Here is an 18,146-nt window from a genome sequence, read left to right on the forward strand (position 1 = left end):
CCAAGAACATTTCTGAAAGTCACAGGAGATGGCACCATTTCTCATTTGCATGCTATTAGAACAGGCTAACAAGGGGCAATTTCTACAGGACACATATGTGATGACAATTTTTATCTGAAGACAGCTTAACATTCTTAGACCAGAAGTACAAGTAAAAAAGGATCTTTTTAATTCTTTTGTTTCCAGTTGCATGTAAAGTGAAAGGAAGCCACGTCAAGTCTCAACTGTTTTGTTCAGCATTTCCATGCTGTGGGTAACGAGTTAATAAAAGTAAACAGCTGTACTTTGATCCATCATAAAGCAGTGCATCTATTAATACTGAAATTTATGCATATAAGGCCAGATTCTATATCACCTATTGGGCATTTAAGTGAACTCAGATACCTAAATGTGATTTTATTCTACCCTGTTCAAGCCTTGAAAATTCATTAATGTGTCTAGTTGTATTAATTTAATTAATTATTAGTTTAATATTTTTTACAATTAATATAATACAATATATTATTATATAATATACAACTATTATATAACATTATATATTGTATTATATACTAATTATTGTATAACAATATAATTTTGATTATTAATTTGATTAATGGCCCATCATCTGACCCTTAAGACCGAATCAAAAAAAGCATTAAAGAGGCCCCACCTCTCCCAACTCAACTTTTGCATTAATAGTTTTTCAGGGCCCTGAGCACGGTCAAACAGGTGGAATAGAAACTGATCTACAGTACTCAGCATGTGGTTTTGAAAACACAGCCCAGATTGCACAGCTAGTAACTTATTTTTAGAAGAAAGAAATAATGAATTCAGGAGTTGCTCTGAAAAATTAAGCATTGGTTTAAAAATGAACTTTACAAACCCTGCCAAAGGTTTCCACCTACTTCCATTCATTCACTGATTTGTACCTTTCAATCTGCTTTCTCAGTTAACCAATCCAAACCGGAAGTTAATTTGAAGGAGAAGCCAGGACATTCCCAGATTTCAAAGCAGTGCAGCTGCTCAGAGCCCTGCTTGATTCATCACACAGCCAATATGAATGGGTAGCATAAACGAGCTAGAATAAACTTCCTCACTTTCTGCTTGTCAAGAACATTGCCCCTTTCTCCCAAGCAATGGTATGTTTTGCCTCCAGACTGCAAGGGTATAAGTTCCTCTATGTGCAACTCAGTGTGAAAACAGAGATGGCTCTAGCTTCTACAGAATGTAAACCTCATCTTCTTTCAGTACCAGTCCACAACCTTGATGCTGAACTCAGAAAATCATTAATGGGTCCCAGCTACACTAGAGTCCATTTCTTCAGGAGCTGCTGATGCAGTTGTAAACCCCTGGGACAATGGAGATGAGAAGGCTCACAACCCAGTAAGAACTTGAGATATCAAGGAGAAAGAACCCAGCTGTGGAACAAACTCCCAGGAAACACTAGAGTAATCCAGAACCTCCATCCTTCTAAAAAATACTGCAAGCTACTGAAAAAAGGCTTTCCATCCAAAGTCAAAACAATATTAACAACTATCTTAAAAAGAAAGCTTACTGCTAAGGGAACCTCTTCTAAACAGAAAAGGAAGACTTTATAAAGACTGCAGAGCAGACTTGTTTTGCCAGTCTGTTATTTGTATATTATGGTGGTGAATATCAATACACAAGCTATTGGGGTAGATAGACTGTTTCAATTTTATGGCAAATTTGCAATTACTTCCTTAATTAAAATACACCTATTACTGGTCACACAGGCAGCAATTCCATGATAATTTTTCCCTGATGCAAGTCCCCTCTTCCACAGTCTTTAACTGAGTTCTTTGACTCTAATACACTTCCTTAGCATGCATTTTTGATTTCAACATGCTTAATGACATGTCTCAATTCACCACGAAGTCAATGCATTGCCTGTATCCTGTCAAGGGCATATATTTCACTGGAGCTTACAGATCTCTGGTGAGCTAATGCCACTTGTGTCAGTGTAACTTTATTCAGTCTAAACTACCTTGGGGCCTTGAAAATGATATGAAATGGAAAAGGGAGAAGATTTGGAGAAGGCTGAACCAATATTACTAAATAAGTTAATCATTGCTAGTCTAAGGAGTATAGCCAAGAGGGAAACCTGTGACCTTGGTTACTTATTACTGTCAGGGTGATAGCTTCAGATTTCTTCCTCACAGGAAATCAGTAATATAGCAGTTGAAATGCTAAGGTCAAGCCTGACAAAATATCGCCTGTTACATGATCATAAATTGACACCGGTGGAAAAACAGAAAAGAGGTTAATTTTAGTCTTATGCTGCCATAAATTAGATGAAATTCCATAGAACTGAAAACATTCACTGTGTAAACTAATGGCTCTCCCACTAGCACATCTACATCCACGGGCCTCAAACTTTTCCAAATTCATCTCATGCCTCTGAGCTACGAAAGCAGTAGTTTTACCATCTTGCAGGTAGACAAGGTTTTTTGGGTAAATATGATATCTTTTATTAGATCAACGAAATATTGGAAAAATTGTTCTTTAGAAGCTTTCGGGCACAAACACCCTTCTTCAGGCATAGGGAGAGTCTGATGGTGTTTGTGTACTCTCCTGGATGGAACAGAAGCTTAAGCCAATATGCAAAATGCAGTTGGTAGAGAGTTAAGAAACAAACAGGGAGGGTTTCAAGTATGCTCATAATTTCTGTTCCCACTGAAGCCCCTACAAGTTTTTACCATTGGCCTTAATGGGAGTAGTCGGGTTAATGGTGGAACATTTGAAAATCCCACCCTGAGAACTGAAAGGCCAGGTCCAAAGCCTGCTGCAGCCAAAAGGAGTTTCCCACCCACTCCAATGGATTTGTTGATTTATAGGAGGTAGCACAGGGAGTCTTGGCAAAGCTAGGAACTGAACCCAGATGTCCTAAGCTATAAGCCAGCTCCTCACTACAACTCCCTTGGACTTCAGTCTCTTGCATTCCACGCCCTGAAGCTTCTGCAGCAATACCCACTTCAGGCACTACGTATCATACAAATAATACAGTTAACAGCACAGATATGCTCAGACCAATTCACCCAGCCATACCTCATTCACTACATAAGATTTCCAATGAATGCAGTAATTAAAAGGAAGCTACCCAGTTTTACTATATCTTCAGTTTCCAGTGATCTTCTAAGCCAACCTTTCCAACTATTTCCAGATTTTTATTTACTGAATTAAGAGGCAGAGGTTTCAACCTGTGAATTACAGAACACTTGCTGGTGGCCTGCTGGCTTGCCACTCTTTCCAGATGCTAGATTTCATTTAGAAGACACATAAAATAGGTCAACCCCCAAATTCTCAAAGAGGGTGCTGACAGTTAGATACTTCATCCATGGATGTGGTGAGATGCTGTGGGCCTGTGTTTTGTATAAGGTCAGATGGTAAACTCACAGTGGTTGCTTCTGGTTTTCAGATGCTCTAAAAATTTATATCACAGAAGTGAATATCTCCTACTTCTGCTGCTTTTTAAGAGGAGCTGTCAGCATCCTAAACTTCTGAAAATTAGGCCATTAGCTGAGGGGTCTTGGTGCCTAAATTTAGGAACCAGCTTTTCAAAAAAATACACATACTTAAATCTTTTTCTGCCTATGCAATGACAAGAGTTGTCACAGAGATGTTAAGTGGGTGATGACCGACACAACTACAAATGCAACAGGAGGCTGCCCTTGAAATCCTATCAAGAGATAATGCAGGGCTATGAAAATGTCTCAAGGGTCAAACATTAGGACAGTCTGTCATATATTTTGTGGTGCATTTCAACACCATGAGAGAAGAGGGACTAGAGAGAAGAATTCTGTCTGGAAGAAGCTGACCCCAATCATTCCCTCCTACTCTGCAAAGAAAATATAAAAGGACTGCTCTGAGCCCCGGAACATCACCTAATTGCATTCACATGCTGAGGAAAGTGCTGGTCTCATGGATATATCCTTCTCTCTCACAAAGAAATATGAAGATGTATAAAGTTAACGTTCTTTAATACCCCTTCTCCTCTGCCAGCTGTATTTAAGCATAATAAAATCTTCCGCTTATTCTTCTGTGATTGCAGTGCTGTTCAGACCTATCACTGCCTTTTATTCCCTTGACCTCCCCTGGAAAGTCCAGCCCAGAAGAGAATAGGCTTTGTAGTAATTATCTGGGCTCACAAGGATGACTTGTACACCTTTTCTAATGGTACTGGCTGATCCCATTCAAGCCAAATCCCTTCTACTAAAACGGGACTAAACACTGAAGGGCAGGGCTAAAGAACACATCATGAGATGAAGCAGGTTGGAAGTGGACTAGTCCAAGACTGGGGATCACCAAAGGACATGAGACTTTGTCTCTCTCTCTCTCAGAGGGCGAGAAGAAGCACTAACACCTTGGCTTGAGGGATCATATCTTGGGAATTTAAAAACAGGAAACAGAATCTTTCTGGCCAAATCAAACCATAAGCCCATCAGGGCTAGCATCTGTCTCTGGTAGCTGTCAATATATATAGTACTACAGAGAAGAGAGGGGAAAAAAGCATGCATAGCGTATGTTGAGGATAGGGAGGCTTTTTGTCTTTGATCATTCCAGCAATTGACTAAATCTGACTTAATTAATACGTGATTTAATTAGATTTGTATTAAACTATAATTAGTCCTCTTAACCCACCGAATGTCTCTACTAGATCCCTAGAGCAGAGCCAATCATAAACACTAAGTGGCTGAATCTAAAAAATAAAATGAAATATAAAAATGAAATAAAATACATGATATAGAAAAAATATTTCCCCAGTCCCATGCCCCAACATGATACCAGTAGGCACTGATTTCCGGGTGGTGCTGCCTTTCATCTGGTAAATTAAAGATCTAAATATTTGTGGTCAAAGATCCTGCAGTAATATTTTACAAGAACAGAGGTTGCAAGTCTCACTGTGCTAAAAAAACTGCAGCCAGAGTATCTGCCTATCTAAATTCCCTCAGCTGTTTCAATTGGATACCGTATTCTTTACTTCCTGCTCAAGCCTAAATTGGCTATGCAGTGTTGCTATACACTGTTAAAATGGTTGCCCAGATTTCACCCAGAGGTGCCTGTGTCTCAGAAGTAACTGAACTTGTACCAATCTATTTAGCTGAAATGGCAAAGCAGTCTGAACACTCTGGGGAGAAAAAATGCTAAATAAGTGTTAGTCTATTCTTGTGCTTATATCCAACTTTTATTCTGAGCACATATTCAGTGCTGCAGAGGCTGCCAAGATGTCTTGTTGGGATCTCTATTGTAAAAACAAACATCTGTTAAGGTTAGAATACAGTCTGGTCAAATACAACTATGGAAACTCAGAACTAATGCAGAAATTCCATCCAAAACTGAGTGCACAACTATAAGCCCGTTGGTTACAAGATCTCCAGGTAGCAGGTCACCTTACTTATCAGATACGCTGCAATACTTAGACATGAAAGGGTGAAAGTGGGGGTGGAAAAGAGATTGCGTTTCATTCTCAGCTTTGCTTTTAGTCAAATTTTGTGCATTTCAGTCAGAGATTTAACATGAGCATCACTGCAGGGTCCCTTTTAAAAGTGATTTTTTAGCTTTCTTTTAAAAAAATGTTGGAATCACTAAAAACAAAAACCAAACAAAAACAAAACAAAACAAAAAAAGAGTGCCAAGTAAACATCTCAGACCACTAGACAGCAGGAAAGCATGATCATCTTTAGATGGCTTATTTCAAATGAAAGCAGCCTACTGTCTGGAGTATATAAAAACTAACACTGAACAAGCCTTCATGTGTTTGGAAGTTGGGTAAAGTAGCCAGAACACCTGATTTAGCCAAAGACTTCTCAAAACCTGCAGATTTTTTAAAGCATGGTTCTACACTGAAAAGCAGCCATAACATTGGCATAGTTGAGTTTCATGTTCATAGTGTCCTGAAGATTCCAGTTCAAGTTTGCATGACTCACAAGCAAAAACTTCTTTTTCTAGCTGGCACTTCACTGCCCACTTAGTGCATTTAAACCAGGTCCTTTCTTTCATTCTTATTAAGAGGATGGTGAAGATTGATGGAATGGTCCCTGCACTGGGAATCAGGAAATCTGGGTTTTATTCCTGGTTATGCCATTGACCTGCCATAAGACTTTGGGAAAAATCACTTCCTCCCTCTGTTCCCATCCTTGGTCTGCCTATTTAGATTTGTACAGACAGATACTGCTTCTCACTATATGTTTTATTATTTGCTATTTAACATTATGGGGACTCCAGATGCTACTGTTCTCTTATTAATAAAAATTCCTTTTTTCCACTGCCACTTCAATTTCCCCACCTCTGCCTGATCTCTTGCTTTGCTTTCTACTTCTTGCCCTATGCTCCCTGCCTCACCTCCTGCTCTACCTTCTTCTTTCTGTCCTATCCACTGCTGTGCTGCCTGTCCCCTCTATGATCTGACACACATCATACACAGAGGCTGCCCATGCCACAGCGTGGCCCTCCCTAATCTATGCAACTGGTATAAGAGACTGGTTCACTTGCTGGTAGGCAATATGGTCAGCACTGGTGCTTTTGAAGGCATAATTTGGCTTCCAGAATCTTTTTTCCCTGGTAAGAAGAGAAAGTTTGGCTTCATTTAAGGAAAACAAATAAACAGACATGCTTTCTTGTTTGTAAATAGAGCAAATTTGAACTGAAAGTCACTGAGAGGGGACATTTCCAAAAGCCCAGGACATAATTTTTAAGGGCAACTCTGCATTGTAAAGGCACCTTGAGTCAGGACGTTTCCTCCTAAAAAACACATGACTTTCCCTCCAAAACATCATTGTCTTTCCCCTCCCCAAGCTTAATTGTAACCTATGGAAACAGGAAGGCCAGCTCCTGTGATCTGTACAGATCTTTTCAGAAGATTCCAGCTATCATAACCCCAGGTCTCACATTTCACAGGAAGAGAGACAACCCATTTAAGCGTGTCCACGATGCAATGGAGTCAGTGCTGGATTTACGCTTAAAATACTTAAGCTACAGTTTAGGGCCTCACAATATGAGGGGCTTCTAAATAAGAAAAAAAAAATGGACATTTTTGTTCTAATATGACAAACATATACATATATATAGCTACACAGTTATTATGCATACTGAGTTCATAAATATGTACAGAAATAACAATAATTAATCTTAAAATTTAATGAAAATCCATTTTTGTGGATTTCCTGGATTTTTTTTTATCATATGGGGCCTCTTAAACTGGACACAGCTTAGGGCCTCAGCATGTCATAATCTGGCACTGAGTGGAGTAATTGATTAAGTACAGGGGGCACCAGATATGGCTGCTAACCAAGGTAGCAGTTGGGCTCTGTGCAAGAATTATTAGTCCCAAAACAATAGAATCAAAGAATTGGAAAGGACCTCAGTATACATCTGGTCCAAGTGAGATTCAACAAAGACAAGTGCAAAATCCTGCACATGAAATAACTGCATGTACAAATACTGACTGGGGAATAAGCGACTAAGCTGAACTGCTGCAGAGAAGCAGCAGCAGCTTTGGCTGCCACCAAACAGACTGACGCAGCAACTTCAGCCCTTCTGTGCCAGTTGTCTCAGGTGCTGGATGGATCCATCTCCATCACAGCTTCTTGTGCCAAAGGAGGAAGAGTAAAACCAGAGAACTGCACACATGCACATGGTGCCCCCGGCATATCTGTCTTCCCAGCCAGAGGGGAGGAGGCATGTGCTGCCCACCCCAGATCACCATGGCCTCTGGGCCCAGGCCCCATGGATCCATGCGTTAATCCACCCTTGGCAGCAAGGTGCAGTACATGGGAGCATGGGGAAGCCATGCCAGGATGAAGGTACTGCCCACACCAGGGACCCACAGACAGCCAGAAGTTGCACAAGCCTGACTTAGAGAAAAAGCATCAAGGATGACAGGGAGAAACCAAGAAGGAAGAACTGAGTAAATTTCTCTTTTTCCCAACCAAGAGAGACCCTGGCTTCCTCACACCACTACACTGCATCTCCACATTGGTTCAGAGACACTCCCCCAAATCCCTCATTCTTGAAAAAATATTATCCTATCACTATGATGCTGAACAACCTAAAACTTTTCCATAGGCCCATTTCCTCATCCCCTCAGTCACAAGGCCATCTGCCTCTTCTGTCCTTGAACTATTTTCCCAAGCAATCTCATCCGAGTTCCCAGTGTCAGCTGTTTCCATTGCCTTGTTCCCAGTCTTCTTCAAGATAATGAGTAGAAGGACTTCACAGAAGTGTCCTCCTCTTCTTCTCTAGGGTATTCCTCATCACCAGGGATCTAGGTTTTCTGTTTGCCACAGGAAAAACGTGGTAGAGCCCGGATTTTCTCATTTTAAGGAGAAAAACCCAGATTTTCTCCTTAAAGGAGAGAAACACAGGAAATGGTGAGCTTCCCCTTCCAAGCTGGCAGAGTTCCAGCTTGCAAGGGGCTGGGGGGAGCTGGAGGAGGACAGGCAGGCAGGGGGCGCCATGTGCATGTGCACATGCACACATGCACATGGCAAGCAGGCAGCATGAAGAGCAGCTCCCCTGCAGGCAAGTCATGGGGGAGGGGGAGATTGAGGCCCCCATAGTGAGGGGCAGGGGGAAGGAGGGAGGGAGTTGGGCATGACTGGGGCTGGGCTGCTACCCAGCCAGGGTGGTGCATGGGGCTTGGGGCCCAGGGGTGGAGTGCATGGCTGCAGGGCCCAGGCAGGGGTGTGGGAAGAAGCCATGGGCGACTTGTCCTGGAGGTAGGGGAGGGTGCTGACTCCCCACTGGTATGCGCATTCATGGGGGGCATGAGGGGCATGTGCCCCCTAAATCTGTACATGGGGTAGGGTGCCTGCAGGTTGCCTGCTGTGGGCTCAGGCTCCCTGCCCTGCTGCCCTCCCCTGGGGGCTCCCCAGCCCAGTGAGCAGGACCCAGCGTGGTAGAACAGAGCTGGGTGGGGAAGCTTGGTGTCGTCACCATGAGCCCCATGCTGCCACGATGAGGTACCCCCTGCCGGCCCAGCAGCAGCAGAAGGGTGGCACAGAGTTGTGCCCTTCGCTGCTGACAGGTGGGCAGGGGGTGCCTCACCACAGTGCTGTGGAGCTGGCTGCCCTCCTTCACTCCCTCCTCCAGCCCCTGCACAGGCTCTGCTCTGGCTGTGCCACCTACAGGGTAGGGGGAGCCAGGCTCCCGTGCTCTGCTCTGCTGCAACAGCTGCTGCCTCTCATGGGCAGCAGCCAGGGCTTGGGCACTGCTGTAGGGGGGCAAGGGGCTGTGGACCTGGGTCCCTGGCCCCATAGCCCTGGCAGCTGGGGGCCCCTTCCAGCAGGCTGGGGAGGGGGTCTGTGGGTGGGGAGTGAGGGGCCCAGACCTGCGCTCTGGTGAGCGAAGGGGGCAGGGGGAGCTCTGATTTTCAATGATTAAAAACCCAAAATCAAACACCAAAATGTATAGGCATTCAGAATTTATTTTATTATAACAACTGAGGTACTGTAAGGCTTCCAAATTGATTTAAAAATGTAAATATATCAATAAAACATTGTGTTCAATTGACGCCTTTCTCTCTCTCTCTAGATAGATATATATATATATTAGTGACATTTCATTTTAATCATGGATGTTGGATTTTTTTATTTCAGAGAATTTGCGATTTTTATCAGAGAATTTGCAATTTTAACAGAGAAAACCACGATCCCTGCTCACCACTGATAAAGCATATGAAGAGGCTCCTAAAGGAACACGCAATGTCCAGTGACCATCCACATCTCCTTCTGCACAGATCTTAGCAACATTTGCATCCCTTCTCATGCAAGGTTCTGCACACCAAAGCACAGCATCCTGCCAATCCATTACTTTAGAATTATTGCATTTATATACTCTACATTATGAGCAAGAATCGCTTTTTGGGCACTGCTCTAGAAAATCAGGGCAAACATGCACATCATTTTTGACTGTCACAGTGAGGAAGCAAAACATTTTTTTTTAGCAATTCTTTTAATGTTACTATGATGGCCACATTCTAGTTTTGTGTGCTCCATTAACTAAATGCATGTGAAACCAAGGACTGAGTCATCTTAGAGTAAAGTTTGCAATTACTTCTCTCTCAGCTATGCTGCACAGAAAAGATATACAAGTTTTGAGGGATTTGTTTCAGATCACTGCAGTCCTAGACACAGAAGAAAAATTACTTCTATCCACTTGCTGCTCAGACATGCTTAAGAACGACCTCTGCAGCTCTTGCTAATAATAGCATATGAGGCTCCAATTACTAGTGCTCTGCTCACTTCACTCATGAGATCCAGCATGGAAAATTCTATTGCACATGCTTCCCCAACAAGAAATATGTAAGTTATCATTTGGACTTCAATATTAAGACATCCTAAAAGTATGATATACTTTGCATTCGGGTATTTGCAGCTACTCCATTTTGTGAGTGCTGTCACCCATGGATCCTTGCATGATGACACACAACATGAGCTGGTCTGAGATATGAATTTCCTCCTCCCTGTTTCGATTTCCTGACCATTTGTCACTTGTCAGCCATTCACTCGTCAGCCACTTCTAGAAGCTTGTGGATTTCATTATCATGACAGTCATTTCACTCATGTCCTTTCCAACAGCTCTAAATGAACATTAGGATAAAGGGACTAGACTTTGAGGGGGCCTTCAATTTTTCAGTGTCTGAAACTGGGACACTGAAAGGAATGCAGTTTTTTAGAAAGATATGCTGGTAAGCACCTGGCAGCTAGAATACCCAGGTCCGTAAAGGCATCTGAATATGGGATCCAAAAAAGGAAGCACCCCAAAGTCCTGTGTCTCTTGTGAAAATCTAGGACAGCGCTCCTATATAATTTTTCTGTTGTTCTGAGGTTGTTCCATGTGTTTCCTGCTGGTGACATTGCAGGCATGTTTTCTGAAGTAGCATCAAGTCTCCTTATGAGTGGTGGAAGCAAACACCTCTTATTGTACCACATTCACAACAACTGTTGTAAAAAAGGCACCTTTGAATCTAGAAGAGCCCCCACTAGTTTCTTCACATGAATGGGGCTTAATTCCCCCAGTGTTCTGGTACAGACATTCACATCTATACAAAAATGTGGGTAAAATGCTTCCATTCCCATCTGGTGGCATTCTGATTATGTAAGGCAAGGCAGTGGTTCATTCTGCTCTCTCACCACCTGAACGCTGTATAATTCTATTGACCTTAATGGAGAGAGACCCTATTTATACCAGTGTACAAAAGAGCATATTTAGCCCAAAAAACTTGAAGAAGAGAGATTTGTAAACAGTACTGGGGATGACTTTCACATAAGTTGCCTTTTTACCTTGCCATTATATAACAAAATAGGTAAGATCCATGTATTCTTCTCACCTTGAAGGCAGGCAGAAAGTTTTTTTTACTAGGTCCTAAATTCTTTTGTTCCCTTGACACATTAGATAAAAGCACCAATCAAGTTAATAGCTAGAAAAATCTGCAAGCATAAATCTTATGTTTCATCATTTTAAGAATGACAGATAATTTGAGTTCCATACCCAGGGGCTGGCTTTGAAAATTCCATATTTTGCTGCTGCAATAGTCATTAAATGTGAATTAAGGGCAGCTATATATAGGTTGCAATAGTATACACAGTACATTTTGTCAGAACACTGGAGCAGTCATGAGAGATAAGGCCACTGGTTCTTCTAGCCCAGGGATGTCAAATATGTGGCCCATGGGCTGGATCTGGCCCACAGAACTATTCCAGCCAACTTTCAGGTAGTCTACTGGAAGTTGGCAAGTGAGGTTGTCTGCTGCAGAGTTCAGGGTTCCTAGACTCTGATGGACACTGCCATTGGTAGCAGCCCCAAGAGCCACACTGGTGCCCGAGTGCAGCCGTGTGCCACCGTGCACCCCCAAACCTGTGCTGCTGGGCCCCCGAACTGTGCTGCCACTCAAAAGCAGCTCCATGCTACACACTACCACCTGGCCCCAGACTCATGCTGCTGCCTGAATGCAGCCACACCGCAGTTGCTGCAAGCCCTGTGGATCCAGCTCGGGAGGAGCCCCTGCAGTCTGAATCTGGCCCAGGTCAAGTTTGACACCCATTGCCAGTCCACTTAATCAACAAGGTAATACTATAGCATATTATGAAATGCCTTTCCTGGCCTGAAAGGTTTGGCTCAGGGGTGTCGAACAGGCTACAGGCCTGTTTCTAAACTGTGGCCCTCAGGGATGCACATGTGATTATGAAAGCAAACATTGGCAATGCATAGGGGGTGCACACAGATGCACTTGCACCCTGAGACTGGCGGTGCACCCCCTGAGATTGGCTGCTGGCAGCACCTGCAGGCGGACACCATTCGCCACCCCCCCCAGCCCCCTTGCCGCTGATGTCATCTGCGGGTGGTCGCTAATTGCCAGTCGGCACTCACCAGCTCCCCTTCCCCTGCTGCCAACACCACTGCAGCCACCTGCGGAAGCTCACCGCTGCCACGCCACCGCCTGCGGGCAGTCGCTGTACCCCACCAGCCTTGGGAGGCACACGATATTCATGAAAGCAAAGCTCATATAAAACACTGCAAGAGTTGAATCAACCTCAGTACAGCAGGAAGGAGGAAGAGGCCCTACCTCCCCCATTGTCTTAGCTACTCCTGAAGTCCCAGGACCAACTGTGGTGGGCTCTGACCACCTGGTGTCCTTTCTCTAAATGCCTCTGCCCTGCAAGGGGAGGGAGGATCTTTGCACTGGCTGTGGGAACCCAGGGAGAGCAGTAAAGGCACAGTACTTGCCTTTACAAAATGGATTGTGTCCCTGCCTCCAACCAGGCCAGCCTGGAACAAAGGAGGAAAGCTGAGAAACTCTTAACGTATGCCAGTTGCAAAGGACCCAAAGGGGAAATCCTTAGGATCATAATCCAGCTGGGGAGAGCTGGAGCACAGTGCATTCCGGCCACAGCAACTCTACAGGCAGGAAGGCATAGGAGCTGCTCAATGCTTGCTAGTGACCTTCCTTCCCTGTGGAGAAATTACAAGCAGAGGGTTCCAGAGTGGTTCACCTGCCTTTAAACTGGCTGCCTGTGACCTTTTGACCAATCCAGAACAACACGATTGGCCCCACAGGCTGGGTAGGCTTTAATTCTACCAGATGCATTTATACCAGGTGCAGTAGGTGATGCTGCAGATCAGCAATCCCTTGTCTGGGGCAAGCACAGTTGCACATTTACTGAACTACACCATGTGTCTATGGCATCTCCCCAATCTCAGGCCACCACCTGACAGAATAAGCCCCACTCACTCATTCTCACGTAGGTCCACCAATGGCTGGCAATTAGACAGAGTAGATGGCTGAGTGGCAGCCTCAAGTGGCCCAGGGTGGACCTGAACCTTCCATCACATTCTGTTCTCAGGGTCTCTTAATCAGAGAACCTGGAGCAAGCATACAGAGCTACCTATTTCACCTAATCTGCAGTCTCTGGGGCACCTGGGTAGGTGGAGCTCATTTTTACAGTGGTAGACCCAGAACTGGGAATGGGAGGGAATTATGAAGACATGACATTAGGGAGCAGAATATATACCTGGACAGTAACTTTAAGTAAAGTTTTAAATTTGCTCATCCATACTCACAGGAGGAGGTGTTTGTTCCTTCTGTTGAAGCTTGTATCCTAGGCATAGTCTCTGCAATAAAGAGAAGGTAACAACAAAGTCATAAGGCTACTACATCATAGTGGGAGATCTTGAGCTTGTCTTCTTTTTCTTTTTCTTTTTTTCCTGAAGAAGAAATCCACTGAAGGCAAGAATAATGAATGATAGCCCCAGAGAACAGAGAACAGAGAACTCAGTTCAACATGTCCTGGGCACACTGTGAATAATCAATCACTGCAAAATATGCTCCATTGTCCTTAGAGGGAAGCCAAAGAGAAAGTTGGCAATGATGGCTACAGGGTTTTCAGCTGTTTCCTACATCATCAGGGACAAGCCAGAAAGCACGTGGATCTTCAAGTGGCCATTCTGTCCCTCATACTGAACAAAGAACCACCCTATGCAAGTACTCCTCTAGATCACTGCCAAATGGGCTGTCAAGACTCTGCTAAGTGAAATAACACCTATGCTTAGGGACTCGAAAGAGCAGAGACCAGAAGTTCTGCCAGTTTTACACATATTCATGACTGAAAAGAAGCATAGCCATGAAGTGACAAAAGATGGATATGCTCAGGAATAAAACTTTATTCAGTGACAGGACAGTTTTCTTTCTTAGTGAAAAGAAAGAAGATAGAAAAGCAGACTCAAAAGTGGCTAAAAGGAATTGCTAATGTTTAGGTCAGCTAAAGCAACCAGCTGAGAGATGAGTCATACTAGGATAGCATGCAGAAATATAAGTTTATACCAATACTGCATTCAATTAAATGGAAAAAATCAAGATTGAGTTTTTCGAGCCAGAAGGTACAAAACCAGAGCACATGCAACAAAATCACAGCGTGCATTTGGGGATTGCAAGAGTTTTACTCTTCCAGGGCCCCAGGCAATAGAGTCATACATGAGCAAAGAAGTCAGCTACAAAGGGTACAGGTCAGCAACCTCAGCTAGAAGGCAAGATGACAAAACCTGCACAGAGTGCTTTATATGTGACAGCACCACAAAGTGCCATGCAATCAAAGTGAAGAAGACAGAACCAAGGAACTCTTAGCAGTTAACAATAGCCCTGAGGATGTATCAGGGAGGTTCAAAATAGACCATGATGTAGGCTAACATGCTGCCATATTCCTCATAGAAACCTTAAATCAGATACCAGGTGCACACTAGGAAACTAGATGAAATCGCTATTCTTCTGCTGTTCATAACATGTCCCAAAGGAATAATCATGCAGAGGAAAACCTTTTCAAAATTAAGGTCACTCTGCAAGTTCTTTCATCACCAAAGCTATTAAAGCTATTTTTCTAGGTGACCAGATCTTGGCAGGGCATACAGGAGTACTGCACACCAATCCAGCTCCAGTCGTTAGAGGAAAAATGGTGTGCTAGCCAAATGATAATTGCAGCTATGAATATTTCTGTATGGTGCATGAAACTCTAAATATTCTAAAACAGTGAAAGAATTCTGTAATGGTTGACAGAGCTGAATAGGTGATAGCTAGGATTACCATCTTTGTGAGAATGGAAAATAGGCACCACTGGGGGCATGCTCAGATCTCTCTGAGTAACCTGTGACCCCAGAAATGGTCACTTGAACTGTGGCAAAATACCTGTTGCAGTGAGCAGGACAACATATACAGCTCAGGGATGGAAAAAAAGAGCTAGCTTTGCCTCTTGCTCATTGCTTGTGAGTGTTTTTAAGTCACGAAATGAAGGGCAAGCAGGACGCAGTTTACCACAGTGTTATCATCCCTAATACAAGTCCAGCACCTGGGTTGCTACTCCCACACGCAGACGCTCCAGTTGCAGGTAAATTATATGCAGGATGAGCTAGAGAGCAGACCAAGATCCAAAGACCTGGCTGAAGGGGGAGAGAGAGAGAGTCTGTTTAACTCAACTTACGTGAGGAAGTTTTTGTCCCCTCTGTTGAAACTGTTATCTTGCTGATGTGCTCTGCAAAACATAAAGGGTCACAGGGAAATTACAAGTTGGGCTCCGAAGATCCTGAACTCATGCTAAGCCATAAAAGCGGTTCATCTGTTAAGAAAGGACCAAGATAAAAAAACAGAGCTCTAAAAAGCAAGCTCAGCCTTCAGCCTCAAGGGGCAAGGAGGCATGTTGCAACTGACCTATTCATAAAAAGCTCTTCTTGGGAAGAAATGCAGGACAATCTATATAGCTAAGGCTTGAAGGAGAAAACCAGCTCCCTCTGACCCAGCTACTATAATTACTCTGTTGTTGAAGTTGCATTCTTCTCTGGGATTAATGAATCAGTTGCAGCAGGAAATCATGCAAATGTCCATGTTTATAGAAGACCTCAGTATAGGTATTACGTCTCATGCCTCTAAGCAATCAGATTTTCAAAAGTTATTGTACTGGACTTGCTGATAAATATATCCATTTTATGGAAATCTCCTAAATCACATGCACAAACCAAATCATATTTGTGACAGATGCTGAAGACTCTCCTTTGAAAGACAATATTTCTGTTGCACAAAAGCGGAATAAAGTTTCTATGCAAACCTTCTTCATTGCAATGAAACCACATAGTCTAGGCACAGCCCACTATGTAATGGAGAGCAGAACATCTCTCAGCCCATATTTCAGCACTGATGTCACAGTTCTGGTAAATGCACCAAGTTACAGGGGTGATGATCATATGCTACAATTCTATTGGCAACACAGTAGCTACAGAGAGGTCTGAAAAGGAGAACAGTCACAAATGCCATCATTTTAAGAAGTGACAGAAACATCCTGACCTAGAATTTAAGGCAAAAGCTCTGGCAGATCAAATGAAAGAAATCCAGAAGGCTCCATGAGGTGCTTGAGGAAAGGACTCAGACAGCTATTTCAGGGCATCCGAAGTAAGATCTTTCTGAATGACTTGAAGGATCAGCAGTCACTCCCTCTCCTGTTAGTTGGTCAGTCTTGTCACACTGCTCAAAAAATTATCTGCAAGTTCAAGTCCTTCTGACAAAATGAATACTCCTTCATTTTCTGATTCTAGATCTTAGCAAAGAAATGGTAAAAATCTCTTACTTAGCAGAATAAATGTCCTTCCGCCATGTTCCTTCAAGGCATTTGAGACTCAGTTTTCCAACTTGTGGTTGGAAATGAATTTGACCAGACTCATTCTTACTTCAGAGTAGCCCCCAGTTAAGTATATTGTAAGGACTTCTGTGTTCACAACCATTCATCTTTCACCCCATCATAGCCTCTTCTGTTTGGATTTTCTTTTTCTTTTGACCTAGATTTCTTTGGGAAATGTACTGATTTTATTTGGACATTTAGCCCAGCATTATTTTGTTAATTTTAAAAAAACCCAAACCCCTACCTAACTATGCTGATTTTCTCTTGTAGCAGTGATTAATTTGAAAATCAGTATAACACAGATTTGAGGGTCAAACTTCAGTGCAGAAGGTCATGGAATTTGGAGATGCATAGCTGATCACTGGCAAGGACCTATGCTGCTTGCCAGGGATGAAGACTGCACTGCTGTATAGCAATTAACCTCTCAATCACAATATGGGAAAAGGCCTGGCAGCTGAGATGTCTCAGCATCAGGCAGTACTGGAGGAACATTTTCTTTTTCTCTTAAAGAAACTGTTCCACTTGGTGACTGTGCTGAGCTGATGGAGCATGTCTCATTGTTCCTGCCTCCAGCTCAATGGCAGCAGTTGAGCTCAGTGCCTGCCTGCAAGAATGCAGATGGCAAGTTTCATTTGAAGCAGACTGTTTATCTCGAGGCTCCTGCCTCGGAAATGCTTCAGAGAACATGTTCAGCAAATGGGGAGAAAAGTCACACAATACCAAGTACTGTTAGCAGCATTAATATCTCCAAAGGTAAAACATAATAGCTAAGGACAAACATTACACATAAACTAGTTTAAGTGATCAGAAACTAGTTTAAACCTGTAACAGGGCAGACATTCAGTACTATATAAACCAGTTTCGAAATGGCCAAAACTGGTTTGAGATGAACCTGGTTTAATGTAGTATCAGACTAAACTGATTTGGCTCAAACTGGTTTATGCAATGTCTGTCCCAGATCCCTTGCTGGTTTAAGATAAACCAGACACCTCCAGCATCCCGGCATGCTCTCTGGGCTGGGTGGGGCTCTCTGCTCCAACCACAGAGCTGACCCCATCCCTCTGCTCTCTAGCCGGAGCAGAGACCAGCCCTAGCTGAGACACAAGCTGGCATGGTCCCGTTAAGGCAAAGTGGACAGGAATGGGGTTAATTCTTCCTTCCTTCGCCTCTTCCTCCACCACAGCCACAGTCAGCCCGTCTCCGGGGGAGCAGAGGGGAGGGGGCTGCAGCCGTGGCCCCTAGAGCTGCCAGACCCCAGACACAGGGAAGAGATGGAGGGAGGAATTAATCCTTCTCCCTGCGCCCTTCACCTTAACAGGGCCATGCTGGGTTGGTTGTCCTGCAGTATGGGGAGGAGGGCTCTGTTCCATGCTGGGGGGGACTCTTCTACCTCCTTCTCCTCCTCCTCCCCCCATGGTGAGGAAGGGGACTCGGTGAGGTGCTGGATGGGGACTCTTCCTCCTCCCCCTTTTTCCCCCCTGCTGCTATGGG

General features: G+C 43.7%; 1 protein-coding gene across 5 annotated transcripts in view; it reads right to left on the reverse strand.

Moving 5' to 3' along the window:
* Positions 1 to 18,146, reverse strand: part of NRG1 (neuregulin 1) — a 264,027-nt gene that overhangs the window by 182,481 nt on the left and 63,400 nt on the right. For 3 of the 5 annotated variants that reach the window (XM_059724577.1, XM_019490785.2, XM_059724576.1), the window contains exons 4-5: positions 15,468 to 15,518; positions 13,561 to 13,611 (exon numbers count right to left, since the gene is read on the reverse strand). The exons of the other annotated variants lie outside the window; for them this stretch is intronic. In XM_059724577.1, the coding sequence (XP_059580560.1) occupies positions 13,561 to 13,611; positions 15,468 to 15,518 (102 nt within the window). The remainder of the gene's footprint in view (positions 1 to 13,560; positions 13,612 to 15,467; positions 15,519 to 18,146) is intronic. 5 annotated transcript variants of the gene reach the window in all.

The sequence above is a fragment of the Alligator mississippiensis genome, chromosome 3 (genome assembly GCF_030867095.1).
Source record: "Alligator mississippiensis isolate rAllMis1 chromosome 3, rAllMis1, whole genome shotgun sequence".
NCBI lineage: Eukaryota > Metazoa > Chordata > Crocodylia > Alligatoridae > Alligator > Alligator mississippiensis.